The sequence below is a fragment of the Diadema antillarum genome, unplaced genomic scaffold (assembly GCF_040938485.1).
Source record: "Diadema antillarum isolate AM-2024a unplaced genomic scaffold, OU_Dant_1.0 seq00000375_RagTag, whole genome shotgun sequence".
NCBI classification, from domain to species: domain Eukaryota; kingdom Metazoa; phylum Echinodermata; class Echinoidea; order Diadematoida; family Diadematidae; genus Diadema; species Diadema antillarum.
In genome coordinates, this window is record NW_027271374.1 from 666,053 (window position 1) to 689,568 (window position 23,516).

Sequence of the window (23,516 nt, forward strand, 5' to 3'; positions counted from 1 at the left end):
CCAAAGTCCAGGGGGAACTCTTGCTCCTCCTCTTGTTCAAACACAGTTTGAGTGGCATTAATCAGCACAATGCAATGTGTCAATACGTCGTAAGGGACTTGGCCCTCAGGTGGATTGGGGTGTGGTAGTGGTTGTGATAGTGGTAGGGAAATTCTTGAGCTCTGTATGACATGACCTACATGAGTTAACAGGTAAACTCTGGTTGTAATAAAATATGAACAATTGCATCATGAAAATGGGTAATATGAGATCTCGTAAAAACTTGTTATTCGTAATAACCTTGGTAAACCTTGCTTGGTATTTGTAATAAGCTAGGTATTTGTAATAAGCTTGGTATTTCCTGTGTCCTATACTTGTGACAATTTAGTTTATTCCTGGCTAGGTCTTGTTCACAGTGGTATGTAATTTCTTTTAAAAAAATATTGGGAGATATGGCGTCTGTATCTGTCTCCAGAAAATTATAGGTCCTAATATAAAAAAAAAGGTGACGAGTGTGTAACTGCCAGACGACCATTGTAATTACGTCTGGTATTCAATGGTCACAATGGGATAAAGGTTACAGGTGTGAGTACTCGAGGGCCTATTTTTCAGAAATCTTTGCTCAAGGACAACACCCCTGCTGCATTTGACCCGCACAACGCCATTGATACACACAGCCTTCGATATGCCGATCAAGTTCTGATACGTACGCATGTTCATACGCGCGCCCATTCTTACGACGGCGTACGTAAAAAACTTCGTTTGCCGAGAAGCGGTCAGCATGAAGTGACATGCAACAGACTTTGTCCACAGTTCGTCAGTAAAGACTCTGTAACGAACCTTCCGTGCTTGCACCGTTCCAGTGCGAGCAGGTCCATATCTTGAACTCATTAATCCCTTTTCGAGGCAACTGTAGTGGACTAAAATACTCATTCTAACCACGAAGTGTAGATGTGCTGACGAATACATTCATACGAAACGGGAGCTATCATTACAAACGGATTGCTAAAGAGGTTTCTGAAGATAATTATAACGCGGAGTTGGTGCCGGTGAATAGTTGTTGTACTACAAGGCGGAGACCCCGAGTTATTCTGTTTCAGCCTTTGGTTGGTATATTCAAGAAAGCAGAGGCTTAAAAATGGGTGAGTATAGCCGTCTTGTGTGTCAAGTTTGTTTCCGTCGGTACGGTATTTTATATTATTGCCATAACATACTTTTTCTCTCATTTTGTATGACATTCCAGAATCGAACATTGACTCGTTTCCAATTACATTTGCAATGAACCGTTTGCCTATTTGTATTAAAAACAAGATAACAAGACAACTTCTGACGTAATACGGCAGAAGAGTAGCTTCATCACTGTCATGCTTCGTTCCATGTGCTTAGAGTTTGAAGTCGTTGAATCCGGTAATACCACCCCCTTAATGAACACTGCAATTTAGATTTTAGGATATGGAATACATGCACATTTTCACATCACCTAAGACTATAATGTTTGATTCGATTTGATGTAATGTGACTTGATTTAGATATCGTAGTACATGCACATTGCTGTACATGTATACACAATATTGTACCATATACATAGTACCATACATATTATAATGATACATACATGTAAGTTATTTACAAAGTAGTTTTGTCTCCACTGTCTGTACAACGCGTAACAAAGTTATCAGCAATGCAATGAATATATAGCTTAAAAGCGTATAGCTTGATTTGCTTGCAACCTTTATACATAATACAATAGACAAAAATAGAAGGGAGGGAAGTATATAAGCTCCTTCGATTCTATGGTATGTCATAAAAACAACGCACATTGACTAGTTTCCTAGCAACTGGCCATAAAAAAGAGACAAAGAGAGGCTAGGAGACTATAGATATGTGGGATCCTGAAGAGACTTGCTTGTTTCTGTGATGTATCTATCTTTTGTGATGTCTAATTCAGCGAATCCGATGATTCTTGCGGGCATGAAGTACCGGTAACTATAACGGCGTGAGTTTCATTTTACTTGGAAGGAGATGGATAAGACTGTTCTTGAATTTCAGTCCATGATCCAGCTTGGTTTTCAATCCTATTAGGTCGAAATGTACCATATCTTGTCTCCAGAGTGCTTTTCTGAGACTATAGTGTGATAATGTGCACTATACTTGTCCTACGAGTTGTTATCGTCTTTCGCAAGTTATAAGAGAACTTCTGTTCCTCGATGATTAAAGCTCACAAATCCCTTTGATATTGACTAAAGTGCAACTGAGTACTTTACTCTTTCTTTCCACCACCCGGTTAATCAACTTCTACTGCATTGCGGTTTGTTTTCTGTAAGACAATGACGTACGCGTTCTAGATTCACAAGTCCAAAGAAACATTTGAACCCGTGTAATGTGAATAATTGGAAGAGGAAATTTGTGTACAGTAGCTATGGAAACGGATCTTATGGAGGAACGTCATACGGGGACAGAGAGAGAGAGAGAGACATGGGGTGGGGCGGCGTGATCCCAGGCAGATTTTAGGAAGATCGAGCCGGATTGTAGGGAACCATTTGAGGAGACGCAAAACTTGCATCTGACCGCTTTTTTCCTGCCCTAGAGATCCGTAAAATTCCCGTCGAAATCTGTACCGGAAGCCTAGTAAATGTAGATCCCTTCACACTAAATTGCCATTATTATAGCAGTGACCATGGCAGTGATCTTAGGAGTAGGGGATGAAAGCGAAAGAAAAAAAAAATGGAGGGGGGGGGGTAAGACGGGGTAAATGGGAACGAGCATGAAGTAGAGAATCAATATGTAAAAGGACACACACATTAAAACACAGAATGAGAAGTAACCATCACCAGTTGTTTACACAATCATAGAGACTTTGACTTGGACTGTACGACGTGACTGACCATAATCAACAACTGACAATTTTTTAAGTTGACAGCAAGAACCTCTATCAATATCAAATCAGACAGAAGTGATTTCAGTAACATACGTAAGCGCATTTCAAGGGCCTCAACACACCACATATTATTGATTATAATGTTATGATTTTTCCAGAATGCAGGGCAAAATCAAATCCAGATTTACGTGCACTCATATGAAGTTAATGAAAGACAGTTTGTACCTATTACTCAAAATATTTCTCAAATTAGAATGTTGGAGTGTGTTTATAGTGCGTGGATCTATAATCTTTGCGTGAGTTCTTGAGAGAAAGCGAATCTTCGAATGTCCTGAAGATTTCTCTAGAATTGAATTTGAGGTTTAATTCGCTGGGTAGACCACATCATTATAGATAAGGCACTTTCATTCATTACGTCAATTAAAGGAGCGAACAGATGGGCAGAGCGAAGTGGACGTTTAGCAAGAGATAGCCTAATTGGCCGCTAGCGAGTGCACTTGATGAAAGATTTGGTGGTATTAAAGACGTTCGCTCTTCTAAAAGTGTTTTCACTTTTCTAGCACAATGAAAGAGCACTTGACTTTCAGAAAGCAGGGGAATTATATTACCCTTAACATGTCAGTAACAAGTCAACGGAATGTGTACTTTTCACTAAAAATGTAATGTTGGGGAATTCTCCTTGTTTTTTCTTTACATAGTTATCCATACATGACGTCACGAACTGTAGTATATAGTCTTCGATGACAGCTATACGAAACTTTAAAATTCATAACTATTGAATCGATTGTCCGATTTTCCTCAAACTTTCTTTGATGTGTTCTACTTATCATTTTGCTGCTTTCACTCAATCCACAGTTATATTTGGGTTCAGACTTTGTGAACTTCTTTTTGTGATTAAAACCATGCTCGGTCTGCCTTCTCTTGGTTTTTCTGCAGCTGTGTTTACATTATTTTTTGCATAGTCTTGAGCGTCTGGACGGTACTTGGTAGGATAGGGGCGTGTGGTTAATTCTTACTATTAATTGTTATGCGCCAATGTGTTGTGAAAGATTATGCTCAAGAAAACGAGCTATTGACTGAACTGGTGCGCCGATATAAGATAGTTAGTTTGATGGAGGAATGTCTAAACTCAATTTGCTATGCTTCTGTCAGCAAGGACTTCTGAATCGTACTTATAACCTTATAACCTAAACCTATAATAACCCCATGCACATGCTATCTATTCCAGTACATGTGCGACGACATGATTTTGTGAACAATGACAATGTGAGCTAGCCACGTGTTTTTTATTGCTTGTCGTATTTTATATCTCCATTCTAATTTTCCACGAGTTAATAATCGACAGGACGCCACCATAAAAGCGGCCGCTATGAACCTCTCCTTTTTAAACCCTGCCATTAATTCGCCTTACACAAATTAGATTTGAAACAGTTTAGTCCCGTAACATATTCTTTTTTTATTATGCGTGGACGCACGGAACTTCATCTGGGTTTCCTTTTAATTATCATTAATGCAAAATAATAATCACAAACAGTCGGTTACTCATTTTTAATAAATACTATATAATGCCCATTTGAGGAGTCAATAATTGTTCTATATTTCACAATTTATGGCAGGTAGGTACGCGGTTGTTTAATTCCTTCATCAATATGAATAGGGCTCACCATATTGTAGGATGTAAAACGTGGTTTCCTCCCATTTTTTTAGGGGGAGGGGTTGCCGCTGTGTGTGTGTGTGGGGGGGGGGGGAGTTACATGGAAGGCTCGACTAGTTGTGCTCTCCCTTAGAACACCTTTGTCTCTTCTCTGCTAACGAATTTACCATCCCTGATTATTAAGTCGAAATAGTTTGTGACAGATGGCTTTTAAGTAGTTAGAGTTACGTCTTGAAAGATGATGGCATTCTACATGTTTTGCCCAGAAGTGGAAGCCCTCCACTTTAGTTCTTTCTGTTCTATGGAATGACATTGTAATCATATGCAATCGTATGCAATTCTACGGGAAAGCGATATTCATTTACAATTTTGACTGAAATCACCAGCGAATGAATAAGTTATGTAAAATTGCAGGAAATATCTGCTGATTCGAATAAATAAATATAACAAATAAAGAAACAAGAAGCGAACGACAGAAATTGATCGAGGGCGGAAGTACAAAACGGGAAGAAATAGAGTACTAAGGAACAAGCGACAGACTGCATAATCTTACCATCCCTTTTCACCTTCCTTCTTCCCGTTCTTAGTTTCGTTCTGACTACATTTTAAGGTACGTTTGACATGAGATAGAGGATAGGTCTCAATATGAGAGACTCTCACTTCTATCTACATGTGAGTCTTAAAATGGTGTTCATTCGAAACAGATAGATATTTCTATAATATCATTTCCCGAAGTACAGATGACGTCAATGAATAGTGTGCAATCACACAAAGGGAATGATAATGAGTTCATTACAAACTGACTTGATGTAAAAGAAGGTTCAATAAGAGATATTAAAGTTGCACCATTTACGAAATAGAGATAATAGTTCGAACTATACAACAGAAGTTACAAGAGACGATAAAGTACTTTTATAACTTCGTGGACGAAAAGAATTAAGTGACTCCAAACCTCGCGCCCCCGGCAATTATCATTGCTATAGGTTTCTAATTTCTTATTTTAAAAGAAAATCTGGTCAAGATTTGTTAACATGTCAATAGAAACCTTTAAACTAGACGATGACGTCATGCATGTACTTTAAATATGTCAATTCTTATTCTTATTTCCTTTTTCTTATTCATATTCATCTTAATTACATTGTTGTTTTCATTATATCTATTTTTGTCATCGTTATCATTTTAAGGATAAGAATCTTCTGCAAAGCCACAATATGATTACTTCGTGATTTATGCTCGGAAGAGCAATGTGTGGTCTGTACAAGCAAAACATGATAAGCATTCAGCACAGATCCATCGGACGGCCATGGAGATTCCAAACAAGATTAGACGAATTTAATGACCACGAGATGTTTTAATTTTCTAGTTCTTGGTTATGAGTTGTTGAGTTGACAGATTTAATCCCTCCGGCTTCAACAAAAGTGACAAGAATCATATGTGACCCTGCATTACAAAACCAACAAAAAGACGTGGATAGTTAAGTGCAGATTCTAAAAGAACAGACTCTGAGCTTTAAAATGATGTATAACTCAAATCAAATGGACTCTCCTAACCTATCTAAATACTGGAAAGAAAGCACACACTCTGGAAAAGTGTAAACTGAGAAAAGAGGCTCTGAAGTACAGTGTCTATTCAAGCGCTGAATCTCTATCAAGCCGCGCTAGCTGTGCGATGAAAGGGACATAATATAGTACAGTATGTCAACCACCTGAGCAACAGCAATGAAGGGATTATCAGATTAAGCTGAAATTGAGCATGTTCTATCAACACATTAAGTCTATGATTAATGCCAACTTACAAAGCAGTAGTGTTATCCTTTCAAAAGTTATTAGACTTGAAAGTGAAGAGTGTACAAGGGATTTCAATAAATGAAAAGGGGCCTCTTATACATACCTGATCATCCTATACTCTCCCCCAAAAAGGGTTGTAGAAAAACTGCTGAAAACGCACTTTCCCATTCGTGTTATGATCCCAAACTAAGGAATAGTGCAGAAGAAAGATAGGTATTTCAGAAATATCAGAAACTCAAGATTGACATAGTCGACCCATTTCACCTGTTTTGAGTCCTCATGTAAAATCAAGGGTTGCGACTTTCTGTTTGTTCAGTGGTGCACGGTCACATAATGTATCCCAAACAACATTTTCGTAAGATAAATTGCAACAACACTATCGCATATTGCGTTTTAACAGGCAACCTTGGGTCCCGTTCGTCGTGGGAAGGAAGTGACAGCTATTATAACGGGATGAGAGTCAACCCGATCTGTAATGTTTGAAGAGGGTTCATGTTTATTTGTGGGCAGCTATGATGATTGAGCTCTAAAACGACTGTCAAGTTCAGTGTGGGTTTTTTTTTTTTTTTGGCAAGCTCACCTTAGTGACGTCACGTGTATGTAAGACTTCAGGCAAATACGCAATTCGTCATCTCTACTCGCATATACCAGTAGTTGATGATTCAGACATTATGAAATGTGTACAAAGCATTATGTAACGTTTTACCTTTGCAAAGTACCACTCCTCTATAGACTTGAGTTAATGAAGTTCCACGGCCGCCCGGCAATGTTTGCACGCTACCTAATGCATGAGTGTGCTAAAATCTAGTAGGGCAGAACCACGCCATCAAATAAGATGACCAAAACAAAAACAAAAACACGACGACTTTGAATGCAGTTTGGCCCTTCGAACCTGTGATATGGACAGCTGTGTGGAGCGATAAACCGATTCTATGTTTGTCGAATCATTCCGTGTTCGTGAAGACACATTATAGGAATAACCATGACCGTTGACGGAGTGGGCGTATACCAGTTTTTAACAGCTTGATCTAAACATACGGGTGCTTAACACTTACGAACATTATATTTTGGCACAGGCAGGGATCAGTTATTCTGCAAATCAATGCTAACAACACTAACTATACATGATAGTTTCAATGCAATCTATGTACTTGTTGTTTTACCTTTAAAGAGTCAAATTCTCTAGAGTTTATTTTCAGCAGAATAACGATAACGCTTAAAGTCCAAAAATTTATTCAGAAAAAAAAAATAGCACCGGGACGACCGAAGTTTTAATATGAGTGCGTAATAATCTAAAAAGTCATTGATAACAATTGCACAGAATTTTGACCCATTGAAAGACGATACTTTTAATTTGTGGGCCCCATTCCCCCCCCCCCCCCACTTGTACTGTTTATATAATCTAGCACTCTCATATAAATGCCTTAATCCAGTCCAAATATAAGTTAGTATGATAAAAAAGAGTAAAATATTACGAATTCAACGGTAAAGTTTGACTGAAATCGAATGAAAAACAAGGAAGTTACGACATTTTGAAGTTTTGCTAATTTCTGCAAAACAGTTCTTGTACAGTGGATATGAATATGCAAATGAGTGAGCTAACCATGCCCTACCCTCTCAATTTTTCATTAATCGTGTACAAAAAAAAATGACGAAAATTCAATGTTTCTGTCATTGAAGTCTGAAACATGACATTATTCCTGGTTGAATAACTTCAGAATAGTGATCAGTTTGATATACAAGCGTACGAGGATTTGAGCCTCGGACATAATTGCGTTTGAATGACAAACTGGAAATTTTAAAATTTTATGTACAAACTATAACCATATGGTAAGTTGTGAGGGAATGACATGCTCACTTTGCCATTTGCATATTTATATTGGCTGTTCAAGAACTGTTTCCCCCCCAAAAATAGCGAAACTTCAAAATATCATAACTCCATTAAGTTTCACCCAATTTCAATCAAATTTATACCGTTGAACTCGTAATATTTTACTCTTTCTTAACAGACTAACTTATATTTGGACTGGATTTCCCCTTTAATGCTGTCGTAACATCAACATCCGTGCGCTGTAGTCGGGTAGCAAAAACTTCCACCAGAACTCGTAGTCGGCCGCATGGTGGAACAGATTAAGTTATAACTGTGAGAGGATGACAGTGTGTCATTTCATCACAAATTGCATGCAGCTCCTGAATGGATCGACTATGCATCTTATCTCGACCTCTTCGTTTCACCAAAGTTGCATAATCATGTTGCCAATCAGCTCTTGTAAAACGTTTGCATTTTCTCTCTTATGGCATGGAAATTCAACACTTCAACACTGTTCCTGCATTAAGAATGAACGATTTCCACGCGCTTCAATAATAATTATGAATAGACTATTAGTATTATGGTAACATTAGAACACTATGATCACAAAACACGGGAAGAGGGAAGAATTACGCCAGTCAATAATGTCCGATGATTGTAAGGAAATAGTAAAGTAAAATCTGCTGGATGGGGCGGGGGTAGAGTTTGTTCTTTGTGGATCATTTATTCCAACCAGTTTAACCCATTCTGTGCTATGAGTTTTGACAGCGTGTACTTAGGTTATGGGGGTTTGCTGTGCCACTTTGCACCAAAGCATACAAATAATATCAATCATGCGAGAATTAAAAAAAAAATACCAAAAACCTGACACGGACAATGAACAAAATTTACTCGTGTACACAATGTACGTATGATGTGGTTGAGATTCCCTTTAACACAAATATTTATCACCGGAGAAAACGCCCTGGTGTTCAAAGGTCTTAATACACACTGTCAGCATTGTTGCCTTTGTTCTTTTTTAATTTGGGACCTTTGAAGTGGTTCATGAAATCGTTTGTTGCCCTGTGTTGACACAACATTGACGATTAATTGTGATATCTATTTTTCATATCTATCAGGGTTGCGTATCATTGTAGCTAGCATCTGCCTACAAAGCAGAAGAAAGCGTGTGTAGATTAGCTCTTTCAATATGTTTTTTTTTTCGCCTAAAGACGTTTTCTGCTTGCATATGAAACAAAAACCCAGATTTAATGCCTCAAATCATTCTAAAATGTGAGTTAGAGATAGAAACAACCAAGAATTTTTAATCAGTGTAAATCAATGTTGAGTATTATAAAATATTCAAAATGTGAACAATAGTAATGATAGAATTGTTTCTAGAATAGACCGTCTATACAGTTATGGTTTATTGAGAAACATAGTGATATCTCCTCATATTGTAGGCTTTATTGCGAAATCTTGATATGGTAGGATGTTTTATGATACAAATGACCTACACATATGCATCAAAATGTGAAAACTCAAACATTTCTTTTTAAATCACTGCTCCCAAAGGTTAACAATACCGTTAATGGCATGTCAAGTCTGTCCGCATGCCCTGAAGGCGTTAACATTGTTTTGATAATATACATATATATTATAAGAGATATGGTGTGTGCAAGAAATCTGTACTTTGAAACTCTTCACTTGTGGTATTAAGGATATGAGCGGAATAAGTTATGTGTATATTTACTATGCGTGAATGTAGTTTAGTGTTTACTTTTGATATAATGGTCGTAATATAAAGCGTCATTACAACTAGTAAAGCATTGATTGCGGTATGTAATTGGTAGCATTTCATGCGTGCTGAAGACAGATTGATTTGACTTTAGGGTGTTTGTCACTGTACATCATTGCCAGAATATTTAGCAGTAAAAGAGACAAATAGTGGAAAAGAAATGCTCCGGTTTTTAGATCTTTTTGATGATTGAATCATGTACGCTCGAAAGTATTCGTGTAATTTAAAATTACGTAATATGGTTTGAAAGCTTCTATAAATTTGATAATGATGGATTGTGAGGTGGAGGGAATGGATTAGTTTATTTTCGTATAAAGAGAGTAGACGACACATACACGTAAAATGCATTCAAAGAAACAAGTTTGTTAAAATGAATTAAAGTTATAATTAATGTGACTGAATTGTTCGTCGCTATTAATATGATAGCGCTATACTTCACCAATGCCATTGTAAACTGAGCATTACGTTATCAATATCGTGATAATTTTGTACATTCAGACGAATCTTACACCTAATTTGTATTTTTTAATTGTGTAGGATTGTGTTCTTCTTCATGCTTTTCTCTTGAGAAATATGATAATAGATTGAAATTGAAATATATATCATCAATATCTATATTTGCTTGTATTCACTCGTCTTGATTTTCTTGCAGGTTGTTGCCGTGACACGGTTCCTATTGGTTCGCTCTGCGGCGCCATTCTCCAGTGTGTGGGCGTGGCTATGTTCTGTAGCTCCGCCATCCTGGGCTTCAATGAGGCTCTCACACTGTTCGATGATGAAACGATAGCGAAGACCAACTTGGATGACGTGTAAGTTACTTGAGATGTCGGTTCCATCATGACATTTACTTCTGCGACAATTGCTCACATGATGATATATCTGCACGCTAATCAAGACATAAATTCTACCCTCAAACATAACCCTACTCCTATAATCGTAGTCCTCGCATCAAACTAAACCTACAATATCTTATTACAACCCTAAACCCCAACTGTAAGTCCTTGGAGAAAATAACAGAAAATAACAATTATTGTCGCAGAAGCAAATGCCGTGTCACTGAGATGTCATTGGCCGAAAGAGCCAAAAGAGAATGAAGAAGGTTACAGAGTTTCATAAGACCCCCCTCCATTCCTCATCTCGTTCTCTCTCTCCCCATCTCTCCCTCTCTCTCTCTCTCTCTCTCTCTCTCTCTTTCTGTCCCTCTCTCTCCTCTTCTCTTTGTCTTTCCTTGTCTCTTTTGGTTGCAACGTGGTGGCACTGCTCCTCTGGAAGCATTTTTTAAAAATTCATGTTCCATATTCCACATTTCATACAAGTTTGATATTCCATTTGATTTCAGAAGAAAAAATGTTTCACACAACAGTCAATTTGAAACAAAATAACCCAAATGTATAAGGACATAAGTGACGTGTAATATGAGGAACCTACTAAACAGCAAAGCTTGTAGGATGTAGGTTCCAAAGATATAATATAGGCTTTTAGTACAATATGTCAACGTCAAAAATGACGAAACATGCAAAAATACAACATGTCGAGAATATAATAAAGTTTACGAAATGTACAAGGTAATATAAGATGTTCATGGTTAAACTTGAGGTATTAAATTATACAGGACTACTATCTATACATCTTAGTATTAAAGGGAACTTCTATCCTATGTTGCTTTACATGAAAATAGAAAAAATACGAGTGAAAATTGGGGAAGTTTAGATTCATTAAAAAAGTTGTGGCTTGTAAAAGTTCAGAGAGTTAACAGATTTGGCAATTCCGTGTTATCTAGGTGTTGAGATGCTCTCTGTTTGTTTGGTAATCATATTTTTCACTAATTTTCATTTTTCTCAAATGTTTTGGCACAGATAGAACTTATCCACGGAGGAGGACACGCGAAACCATATTACTCTTATAGTATACCAAGAAAAGTTTTCAAGAAATTTATCTCGGGAGAAAAATAGATTGGTGAATCTTTGTGTACACACGTAATTATTGATAAGATATGTCATGTGGCATAATTTGTGGCACCATGCTTTTTTCTCTCCTAACAGTTTGAACAGCGTCGAGATTGGCGTATATTGCTGGACGGCCTTTATGATGGTCTGCGCTATAGTATCCCTCTTCAACGCGTTCATGGTGACCGCACAGACGAGCAGTCGCAACTACGAGGAGGGGAAGATTTGCTGCAGTTCGCCCGCCTGTGTTGGCTTGGTGAGATGCAAATGAGTTGGTTTGCAATTTCAGAGGAGTATATAAAATATATCCATCTCCCCCCTCCCCTCGATCTCTCATTAAACAAATGACTATTCTAATTCATATATAATATATTGTGTATATGAAAATGAGCAAAGAATATATAGTCATGCATACATATAAATGTTTATACATGATACTAGGTGTTTCAAAAAACATTTTCCACTTTTGATCATTAATAATTCTGAAACTGTTCATCCGATAACACTGTCATTGATATGACTAATAGCTGAAAAGTGTACAATTTTGTTGAAGGTAATTTGAATATGAAAGCATAAATCAGTTTCATTGAATCTAAGATTTATTTTGAAGTAAGGTTTCAGATTTTGGTCAAATTTTAACCCTCTGTACAAAAATGAACTTTACACAGAAACCAATGATGTGTATGTGAGTGTGTGCTGACAATGGCCCTGAACAATGGACATGCCTGAACCATCTGTTCACTAGGCGTCAGTCTGGCGCTCCCTGGCACATGAATGCTTAATCAATAATTCATGTTGATTGCCCTGGGCACTGCTAGTCTGAATTCATGCACGGTAAAGGATAAAATGCATGCACATGGAAATAGTAAGGACATGTTTCCTTGTGCTTGCAAACACCACATTTCATTCCAGCTGGCAATCATTTTCAAATTTTGCTTCACATATCACTAAATTTGGGATATAATTAAGCATAAATGATCTAAAGTTCCTCATTTCTATACAACTGTCTACTAATTAAATAGTGTGACAAATTTTTGCTTTTTCGATAAAAAGAGATCATTTTTGGTAAAGAGTTCAGCAGCATTTATCATTGGGACGATTTGTTTCACAGTAGATTTGTTTAAGGCTCCATATACACAAGTGTATATATACTCTAATTGATTTTCTTTGCTTCCTGTCACCATGTTTACAATAGAACAGAAGGTATTCATTGTAATTTCGTTTTTTTTTTCAGAAGTAGGGAGAGCACTGTCGCGACTCAAAGACAGTATCGGCAGGTGTTTGACTTTACACAGATACTGCCAGAGGCTGAATAAAGACTAGTTGTGACAGTGGAATTTCTCATGAATAAATAATGAAGCATTCAAACCCTGGCCATTGTTCAGGACCATTGTCAGGGTGTTAACCACACACTCCCATACACACCCATTGACCCCTGTGCAAAGTGAAATTTTGTACAGAGGGTTAAAAATTGAGCAAAATCTGGAACCTAACTGTGAAATTAATCATGGATTTCATGAAACTGATTTATGCTTCCATATTTAAACCACCTTCAACCAAATTGTACAGTATTCAGCTATCACTCATATCAATGACAGTGTTATCTGATATATAGTTTATGAATTATTAAGAATCAAAAGTGGGAAATGTTTTTTGAAACACCTAGTACAATAATATTCTTTCGCAACATGTATGTACGTACGGCTCAACATTTCTAGCACATCTCTTCTTCTTAAACAAAATGCAAAAAAAAAAGAAAAGAAAGAAAGACGAAATGCTCTTCAGTACTCACTTAAAGGGACACAGTCCTCACGAAATTTAAAAAAATATGTTGTTGTTGGTACCTCCAATGAACTACTTTCACCAAAAACAAACTTTAAAATCACCAAATAAGCTCGTACATTTTGGTTGAAAAAGTGTGACTCTGCATGGTGAATATGCTAATGAGCAAGTCTTGGCGGAGAGTCATACGTCGTCGATGCACAACTCTTCCCAGCCGTGTTCTGCTCGTTATCCGTACGCTCCCTAGTTTACCCGGATGCATGAAGACGTCGGTGGCTACTCCGACTCGTATTTGACATTGTTTCTACGTTGTGTGTGTGTGTGTGTGTGTGTGTGTGTGTGTGTTTGTGTGTGTGTATGTATTGTGTATTATATTCGCACGTGTGGACGGTACAACTAGATGATAGATCTACGGTAGATACGCGTACGCACCCCGTACGCGGTTTGCCCTTCGCACTTTTCCAGTCTCAAGCGCAGCTGCAGCCCTACCTGTCGCCGCTCGAATACCATGCATGTTCTATAGTACGTACAGAGTGTACATATTTGTAGGTAGAAACGATTCTACACAGGCCTGCTAGTACACTACAGGGGCGACCGCATTCAGCGTCGTCTGCATGGTCAGGCTATCTTACATCAGTAGTTTTGCTCGAATCGTGCAGAAAATTTCCCAGGAAAATCCTTTTTTCCGTCCCAGACCAACAAAAGTATCGTGAAAGGTGAGCTGTATGGCTGGGAAATATCGGTACAACGATGCCGAACATAAGAAACTTAGGGCCTACAAAATCTCGAAATCGTGTTGTGACCTAGGCCTACCTGTGCGTGGACAATTTGCGAAGCGATGTTTTTACGTGGGCCGGCAGGCTGTGGCCCTCGGTTATAAACCGAGAAAACTCCTGAAACCAGATGCAATCCTGACCATTTGCTCACATGAGTTATAAAACAGAAACACCTCGAGCATCGACTTCGAAGAGAACCGAGGGAAAAAAGCGTAGAGAGGTAAGGAAAGTGGCTAGCTATGTTTAATTTACCGTGGGCCTGCAGCCGGGGTTGGACTGCAGTACAGTGCCACTGAGCTAGCTGCTGCCAGTGCCGACTGGACATGCACGGCAAAGTGGAGCGAAATCATATCCCTACCACCCCCTGTGTTTACCCTTCCCGGCTCACGTCATATTTTTTTTTTTTTTCGAGGAAAGGCGACTATCTGACTACTTACAGAAATATTGAGATACAAACAATATTTTCTTTGAAGAATTCGACTCTCTCATGCACAGGTTATCTTCGGTTTGAATGCCAAAATCGACTGGACGGAGTCGAGTGTACTGTGTATGTACAGTGTATACACATTGGTATGGTAAGGATTTGCGCGCGAGAGTGGTTTCTACGCTAAGAAGTATGCAACACGGACGGAAGCTAGAAAACGACCGTGCCTATTTGATGTCAAGTTCATGGTATATTTGGTTTAAAAATACATATAAATTTATGTTTACAATATTAATTTTTCGTAAATTATATATATCTAAGCTTGAAATATTTTGTTTGAAATTATAAAACCACAAACTTTCACATTATATGATAAAATTGCAACTAATCATTTGAACAGTTAAATTGGTTTTTAGAGGCACGGCTGTCAACTTGGTGAGTAGGGCATGCACTACGTAGCATCTTTTTGCCGGCTCTTTCACGATCGCTTGCAGGAATTATTTTTCAAAAATCGCGTACGGAGACAATTTTTGATGTCCAAGCGTATAAATTGGTGAAAGTTTATATTTTTTACTCTTCTTAATTATCAGTACAGTGAAAATCTCAGGACTGCTTCCCTTTAAAGAGTTTAGTAAGCATACCAGCCTAGTTGCTTGTCAAAGATTTCGGTCAGGCGCCTGCCTTTACTAAGCAGAAACGAATAAATTCGACACATCATTCCAGAATCTAAGGGATGTTATAGAAAGATGCTGGAGGTGTAAAACATCTACCAGGTATATCTCCCGGTGTCAATGCTATAATCAAAAGTGTCTCAGGTTTTAATTTGTTACCAAATAATTACATTTATACTATCAATGTCAAGAGCTTCGACCTCACTTCCATTAGGTCAATTTGGATGCACCCAGGCGGCGGAGCTGATGAAAATAGTGGAAAAAAAATAACCAAGAGACTTCATTAAAATGATAAAAGAAAGTCTCCATTTGCTAAAATAGTGAAACAATAAAAACTTTTTTTTTTCAAAATACAAGATGTAAGTTTAAATCTATGTAGGACCTACTGGAAGTGTGACATGAAAGAAAAAAATAAACATCGACATCGGCTCATTCCTTTTCTATCCACGACAGGCCGGTGCTTGATTCATAGAATTGACCAACAAATAAAACAAAACAGAACAAAATGGTTACAAGGCAGTTACACGCTTTATATCATAGATAAAGTTTGTCAAAACCAATCATTATGACCGATGAAAAAAAAAAATTCTAAGAAATCCACAGATACTTGAACAATCGTCTGCTTTCTATTTTAGCTAACCCTTTCTTTTCTTTTCCCTCTCTCTCATGTACACAGTCTGTCTTCTTCAACGCCGTCATCCTGATTATTTGGATCGGGATTATGATTTTATCTACTGCACCGGTGACATTTTCTCTCATCATCAGTGCACACCCAAATATCAGCACAGAAACAACCACAGTTGATTTCAGTTACTATGGTAAGTAGCCAGTCATCATGCCCCTTTGTTCGTGTATTCGTTGGTTGGTATTAACCAGTTATAGATCATAATTAGCACAGCGTGATTATGGGATCACTTTTTGGTCACATTGCTTCCGCCAAAAGTTTGCCATGTTATCATCCGCTAGGTGTGGGCTAATGGATTGATTTGAATATGTCACTGAGATCTTCTGTTTGTTATTCACTTTTGAGTTGAATCCATTAAACGCGGCAACCAAGGATGTAAGATAACGCTTATTACAGTACTCGACATTAACGGTGGCTCGGTGGCCCGGGGCCACTAAAAATCTATGCCGGACCACCAAATTTCAAAAAAGGGTTATCATTTGTTTGTTTGTTTGTTTGTTTGTTTGTTTGTTTGTTTGTTTGGTGGCCCGTTCGGGCAGTTGAATGAAATGAATTTTGATATTTCCCTTTATTTTGGGCCACTTTATTTCTTTTGGGGGCCGCTCAAGTTTCAGATTCAAAGATTTTATAGTGGCCCGAACGGGCAATGAGAGGAAAAACGAAGTTAATTCTGATCCCCGCTTACATCCAGTTATGTATCCCTTCCGAAGGGCTAGGCAATGAGGATGAAAGTGCCCTGCCTGAAAATAGTTTTCTGTCGCCGCTGTCAACGGACTCGAACCCGAAACCTCAAGACTGAGAGTCCGTGTTCGTCCCCACTGAGCCACAACACGCCCTACGTAGTCACAGTCTGTTGTATTGCAAATTTAATTCCTTGGAGTATAATGTGGCGATTAGACTTTATTTGAACTCTGCAAATTTAAACGTTCGGCTGCACAAGCCTCTAAATTTTAAATTAAACCGTCAAGTGCCAAAGCCAATATCTGGCATTTTCTCTCATTCCTTTTAATTCTCTCTGAGTTCCTAGACCATCTTGAGGAGTCTGAAGAATCGAAATATGACGTAACTCGTTGCGACAAAACGTATCGTGACGCAATGTAATTTGCTATAAGGTATCATGATATCGTAAAATTTGTATAACATTGCAACGTTATAAAATATCGTAACTGTGTAACATCGTAAGATAGATTATATATCGTGACATATGTGATTGTTTGGTGAATAATATGATATTGGGCTCACACACACACCGAAAGAACAACACAAAACACGTATTTGTTACTTTTGTGATTTGAATCAAAGATTGGTTCCAAAGTTTTGTATTGAGATAGATTTTTGTTTTGCTTTGCTTTACCGTAAGTAAACAACTGCTCTTAAAAGTGTGGAAAACGCACAACAGATATTACAAACAAGTTTACCTTCTCTTCTACAGGATTCCACGAAGTATCCATAGTGGAAGTCGATGATTTGGAAGGCATTGTAAGTATTCAGTCTAAAGTACTCTACATATTTTCAGTCTTTTCTCTTCATTATTTCGGTGTATTGTCATTGATAGATAAGACCTTCATTTTCACAATGTATATAAGTGAGAACATCGTTTAGACAAACACAGCAAGAGATCCACTGGGGAACTATTAGAACTAAATAAACAAGATGAGATTTTGCGAGAAGGTGTACTTAATAGTACAAACCAGTGACACATATATTATTACAAGTACTTGTTTTCGCCCCGTAATTGAACAAATTTTGTAGGCAAACAAAGATTGTAATGTGCTGAGAAAATGTTTAATGGAAAATCACATATATTTGAGCATTGCTTCGCTGATCTATCTTTTTTTTACAGTACTGTTTTACTCTTGAAAAGATAGTCGAATAGATTTTCTCTTCTGTTGTATGATTATCGTTGCATTGTACCTGGATTGACATTAATTTGTGAGCAAATACCCGACAAGGAGAAAGCTGTTTTTTTAATGAATGATAATATGCCTCACAGTGTAACAAATGTTTCTCACTTTTATCACTCAGAGCGGCCAGATGATACTACTCTTTTCATTGACACTTGGTGGCGCTGTTCTTGTGACTCTTGGAACGGTGAGTCTATGTCATAATACGCAATATGTCTACAAAATACGAGCAATAAGATATAATCATGTGATCATGAATACATTCATATCTATTCATTCATTTAATTATTGACACTGTGATGGTGCGCTTTTGCATCAATATGACTGTGCATCTATATCCCAACTGAACCACACATAAAGACAATATTGATAAAAGTCCATACTGCCACAGGGGCTGATAAATATCAAACTAGTCATCGTTTTTATTTTTCTGTCATCTGTGCCCCCCCCCCCCCCCCCCCCCCCGCTGATGACAAACTGAAATTGAGCAACATTATTAGAAAAACGTTAACATAAATTAATCTTGAATGATAGAGGTTGTAAAGAAACGTTAGACTGCAGTTGTGTATTTAATTCGTCGGCCAATCGTGCCAATGTTGTGTTGTGTTTTGCGCAACACATAGTCCAGTCAATCTAGCGATTTTTAGGGGGTAACCCACCACTAATTGCAACAGTAGGAATTTCACTGCAGAGCAAGTCGTTGAGGCCTCCTGAACACCATACTAAAAGTCCCAAAAAATCCAGCGGGGCAAAATAGTAAAATTTGCATAATATGCAAATTAGCACCTGAAATGAGAGGAAATTGACAGATCTCAGCTTCCTGTTATCCAATTTTAAAGATTTAAATGTATAAATTTATATTTTGTAGGTCAATCAACACGATAGATGCCTTTTCGAATTGGTAGTACAAAAATAATTTACATAAAATGCAAATTAGTGGTAACTGTAAGAGTACATCCATAACAACAGTACTCACATTGGCATAATGCACGTTTTGCATATGGGGACGCGGGGTTGAGGGGGTAACTTTGGGCGCCTCCCAAGGGGCCGCTTTAAATGTGCACCACTTTTTACTATATAAGTATTGTAAAGCAATGTCTCCTGTACTGATTACATTGCATTTTTTGAAAACAAAAATACCCTTGCTATAAGACATGATCGAATTTTGACAGTATTTACTTTTGGAACATATATATTCGCGTTATATGATATTATATGTTTTCTATATTGCCAAGAGGATAAAGGGCATTTCGGGGGCACACGCCACAGGGTCGCCCTTCTATAAGCACCCTCTTTATTGTGTAGATCTTGTAAAGCAAATCTTCTTCTATCATATTCATGACTTTTCATTTATATAAGAGTGTATTTGCTGTATTGCTGGACCTACATTTAAAACCATTCACGCTAGAACAACTGCATTTGCGTTGCTAATATCCATATCTTGTCACAAAGGGCGTGAGCGAAGGTGTAAATTTAGACACCTCCCCAGGGATTACCTTTGCATGTCCACCTTTTTGACAATGTAGTTATTGTAGAGCAATTTTTCCTCTACTTATTAGTTGCATTTTTTTGGGAAACAAAAGTGCCTTTGCTATACAGCACGATGGACTTTCGAAAACATGTACGTTTGGAACATATATATTCGCGTTATATGATATTATATGTTTTCTATATTGCCGTGAGGGTGGAGTATTTTTGGCACATCCCACAGGGTTGCCATTTGATGCGCACCCTCTTAAGTGTATAGATCTTGTAAAGTTAAGTTTCTTCTATCATTTTCATAAATTGTCATCGATGAAAATTGTATTTGATGTATTGCCGGAACTACTTTTACAACCATTCACGCTAGAACAACGGTATTTGCGTTGCTAATATGTGTGTTTTGTAATAAGGGGGCGTGAGCGTAGATGTGAATTTGGACACTTCCCAAGGGATTACTTTTGAATGTTCACCCTTTTGGCAATATAGTTATTGTAGAGCAATGTCTCCTCTATTAATTAGTTGCATTTCTTGGAATCAAAAGTGCCTTTGCTATTCAGCACGATGGAATTTTGAAAACATGTACGTTTGGAACATATATATATTCGCGTTGTATGATATTATATGTTTTCTAAGTTGCCGTGAGGGTTGAATATTTTTAGCACATCTCACAGGGTTGCCATTTAATGTGCATCCTCTTCACTGTATAGATCTTGTAAAGTTAAGCCTCTTCTATCATTTCCATGACTTTTCATTGATAAATAGTGTATTTGCTGTATTGCCGGGACTACTTTTAAAACCATCCACGCTAGAACAACGGTGTTTGCGTTGCTGATATCTGTGTTTTGTCTTAAGGGCGCGTGAGCGTAGGTGTAATTTTGGACCATTCCCAAGGGATTGTTCTTTAATTTTCACCCTTTTGGCAATATGGATATCGTTAAGGGATGTCTCCTCTATTAACTACAATGTATTTTTGAAAACAAAAGTGCCCATGCTGCATGGCATGATCGAAGTTTGAAACATGTACGTTTGGAACATGTATATTCGCGTTAATGATATTCAATGTTTTCTATATTGCCGTGAGGGTGGGGTACTTTGGGGCACATCCCACAGGATTGGAATTTAATGTGCATCCTCTCACTGAATAGATATTGTGAAGCAATGCTTCTTCTATCATTTCCACGACGTTCATCGATATAAAAGTGTGTAGCTGTATTGCCGGAACTACTTCTAAGACCATGCACCAAAGAACGTCGTATTTGCGTTCATAGTATCCGTGTGTTGAGCGGAGGTGTAATTTTGGACACTTCCCAAGGGATTGCTTTGAAATGTTCACCCTTTTGACAATAAAGTTAAGGTAGAGTATTTTTTCTTCTTTTAATTATATTGCATTTCTTGAAAACAATAGGGCACTTGCTGTACAACCGTTGGAAAATTGGAACATATTCGTGCTAAATGATAGTGCATGTTTCCTATATTGCCCTGGGGGTTGGATGATTTGAACACATCCCACTCGGTGGCCTTTGATTGTGCACCCCTTTGACTATATGAATATTGTAAAGCAGTGTCTCTACCATTTAAAAATCATGAAAAGTAAAGTGTTTTTATTTACAACCCGGCAAAACGACTTTCTACATGCATGTACAACTGAATTTGCTTTGGCATATAATGCATGTTTGGTTAACCTGTTTTGGGACCACGAAGGTCAAGGTATGGGTGATTTGGGCACTTCCCAAGGGCTTGCGTTTGAATGTCCAACTTTTTGACAATATAGATATTGTAAAGCAACGTCTCCTGTATTACCTGAATTGCATTTTACGAAAATAAAAGACTATGTGCTAGACAGGTGGAAGAACTTTTCAGAGGCATGTACCCATGGAACATTTTTTTTTTCGCTGTTGTATATACTGCATGTTTTTCATTGCCTTTAGGATTTCACCTTTTCATCTTATAGATATTGTAGAACAATAATTCTTCTATAACTTCCACTGAAATTTAATGGAAATGAAACGAAAAGGACGTTATAGAGGGTTGTTTGTTTGTTTGTTTGTTTCGCTTCAAACAGCTGTATTCACGTGTATATACTGTGTTTTGTACCGGGCTGTGACGGTATAGGGATAAATTCGGGTACCTCCCTCCGAGTCGCTTTGACTCATGTGCACCACTTTTTAAAGGTACTACTTTCATGGAAATAGTCTTTGCTAGACGGCCAAACGACTTTAATAAAAAAAAAATCTTGTATGCTTAGAACAACGGAAATCGCGTTGGTTGATGCATGTTTTGCAAATGGCCGTGGGGATTTGATCGATAGGGGTAACTTTGGTCACTACCCACAGAGTTTCCTTTGACTGTGCTATCTTCAATATCTCAAAACCCTCAAGGGTGCAAGAGCTGAATCATCCAGGTTCGAATAAGCAAATCTCCAAATAGAGTTCATTAATTACAAAATTGGACAAGTTATAGATGTTGACAGTTGTTTATATTCGTACTTTGATTCTACGTAATTAATGGATAAGCTAGCATTATCTGTCTGATAACAAACTATTATTCGCTTAAAATTATTCATGCTAGGTTTCTAATGCTGAAAAGTTTGTTTTTGGTGAAGAGAAACTGAAATATCACATTTGAACACTCTTGATATGCTCATATCGGGCACTTTGGTGCATTTGAATATTCCGTTGGCTCGGTACCCTTTGCATATTATGCAAATGAGGCCCAGATTATGTACATGGAATTGTTTGCATCGCACTAAGTGACATTGCAAACATATGTTTCAACACTTTCGGTGTTCCAATCTGAAACTTAGAAGCATAGTTTTCATGGAAACACTGTATTTTTATCATTATTGGAGCTAATTTGCCTACTATGCAAATGAGGCCCAGAATATGTACATGGAAATGTTTGCATCGCACTAACTTATAGTGCAAACATATGTTTCAGCACTTTGGGTGTTCCAATCTGAAACCTAGAAGCATAGTTTTCATGGAAACACTGTATTTTTTATCATTATTGGAGCTAATTTGCATATTATGCAAATGAGGCCTAGAATATGTACATAGACATGTTTGCATCGCACTCACTGACATTGAAAACATAAGTTTCAACACTTTCGGTGTTTCAATCTGAAACCTAGAAGCATAGTTTTCATGGAAACACTGTACTTTTATCATTATGGGGAGCTAATTTGCATATTATGCAAATGAGGCCCAGATCATGTCCATGGAAATGTTTGCATCGCACTAGCTGACATTGTAAACATAGGTTAAAACACTTTCGGTTTTCCAATCTGAAACCTAGAAGCATAGTTTTCATGGAAACACTGTATTTTTATCATTATGGGAGCTAATTTGCATATTATGCAAATTTAGCCACTTTACCCCATTGGATTTCTTGGGACTTTTAGTATGGTGTTTAGGAGCCCATAACAAGTTGCACTGCAGTGGAATTCATACTGTTGCAATTAGTGGTGGGTGAAACCCTATTTTGACTGGACTAACATTGGCAGTTGCTTTCAGTCAGTCACAATTCATTTGGTATGAAGCGACTCAAAAAGGATTCGATTTGACGTCATTCACAGGTGGAGACGTTGGCGTGTATGACCAGTAACTGGGTTCACCGAACCGTCGGAGACAAGTGGCAGAAATACGCCAATAAGAGAAAACAAGAGGAGAGGGAACTCAACGAGATGACGTCCTACAAATCATCGGAACGTCTTGCACAGAGCCTATACTATTAGCGCCTCCAGCATGTAACAGACATTTTACTTCTTGCTGCGCATGATGGATATTTCCAAAATAAACGTTGTAAATAATATCAACAGCCTTTTACCTGACATGGCAGTAATTTATTTCAGGGAAACTCTGTTGTTAGTGTTGTTGTTTTTCACACAGTGAATGAATAGGTATTTTCGAAAATTGTTTTATATTGGATATACAATCAGTATAGATAGTTCACTACACTTTAT

The 23,516-nt window shown here is 37.7% G+C and overlaps 1 protein-coding gene across 1 annotated transcript; it reads left to right on the forward strand.

The window, feature by feature from the left end:
- Positions 1–740: 740 nt before the first annotated feature.
- On the forward strand, positions 741–23,516 carry LOC139731464 (proteolipid protein DM beta-like). Its single transcript, XM_071642348.1, has 7 exons — positions 741–1,121; positions 10,538–10,694; positions 11,928–12,087; positions 16,161–16,302; positions 17,602–17,648; positions 18,195–18,260; positions 23,130–23,516. The coding sequence occupies exons 1-7, from the start codon at positions 1,118–1,120 to the stop codon at positions 23,286–23,288; spliced, it is 735 nt and encodes a 244-aa protein (XP_071498449.1). The 5' UTR covers positions 741–1,117; the 3' UTR covers positions 23,289–23,516.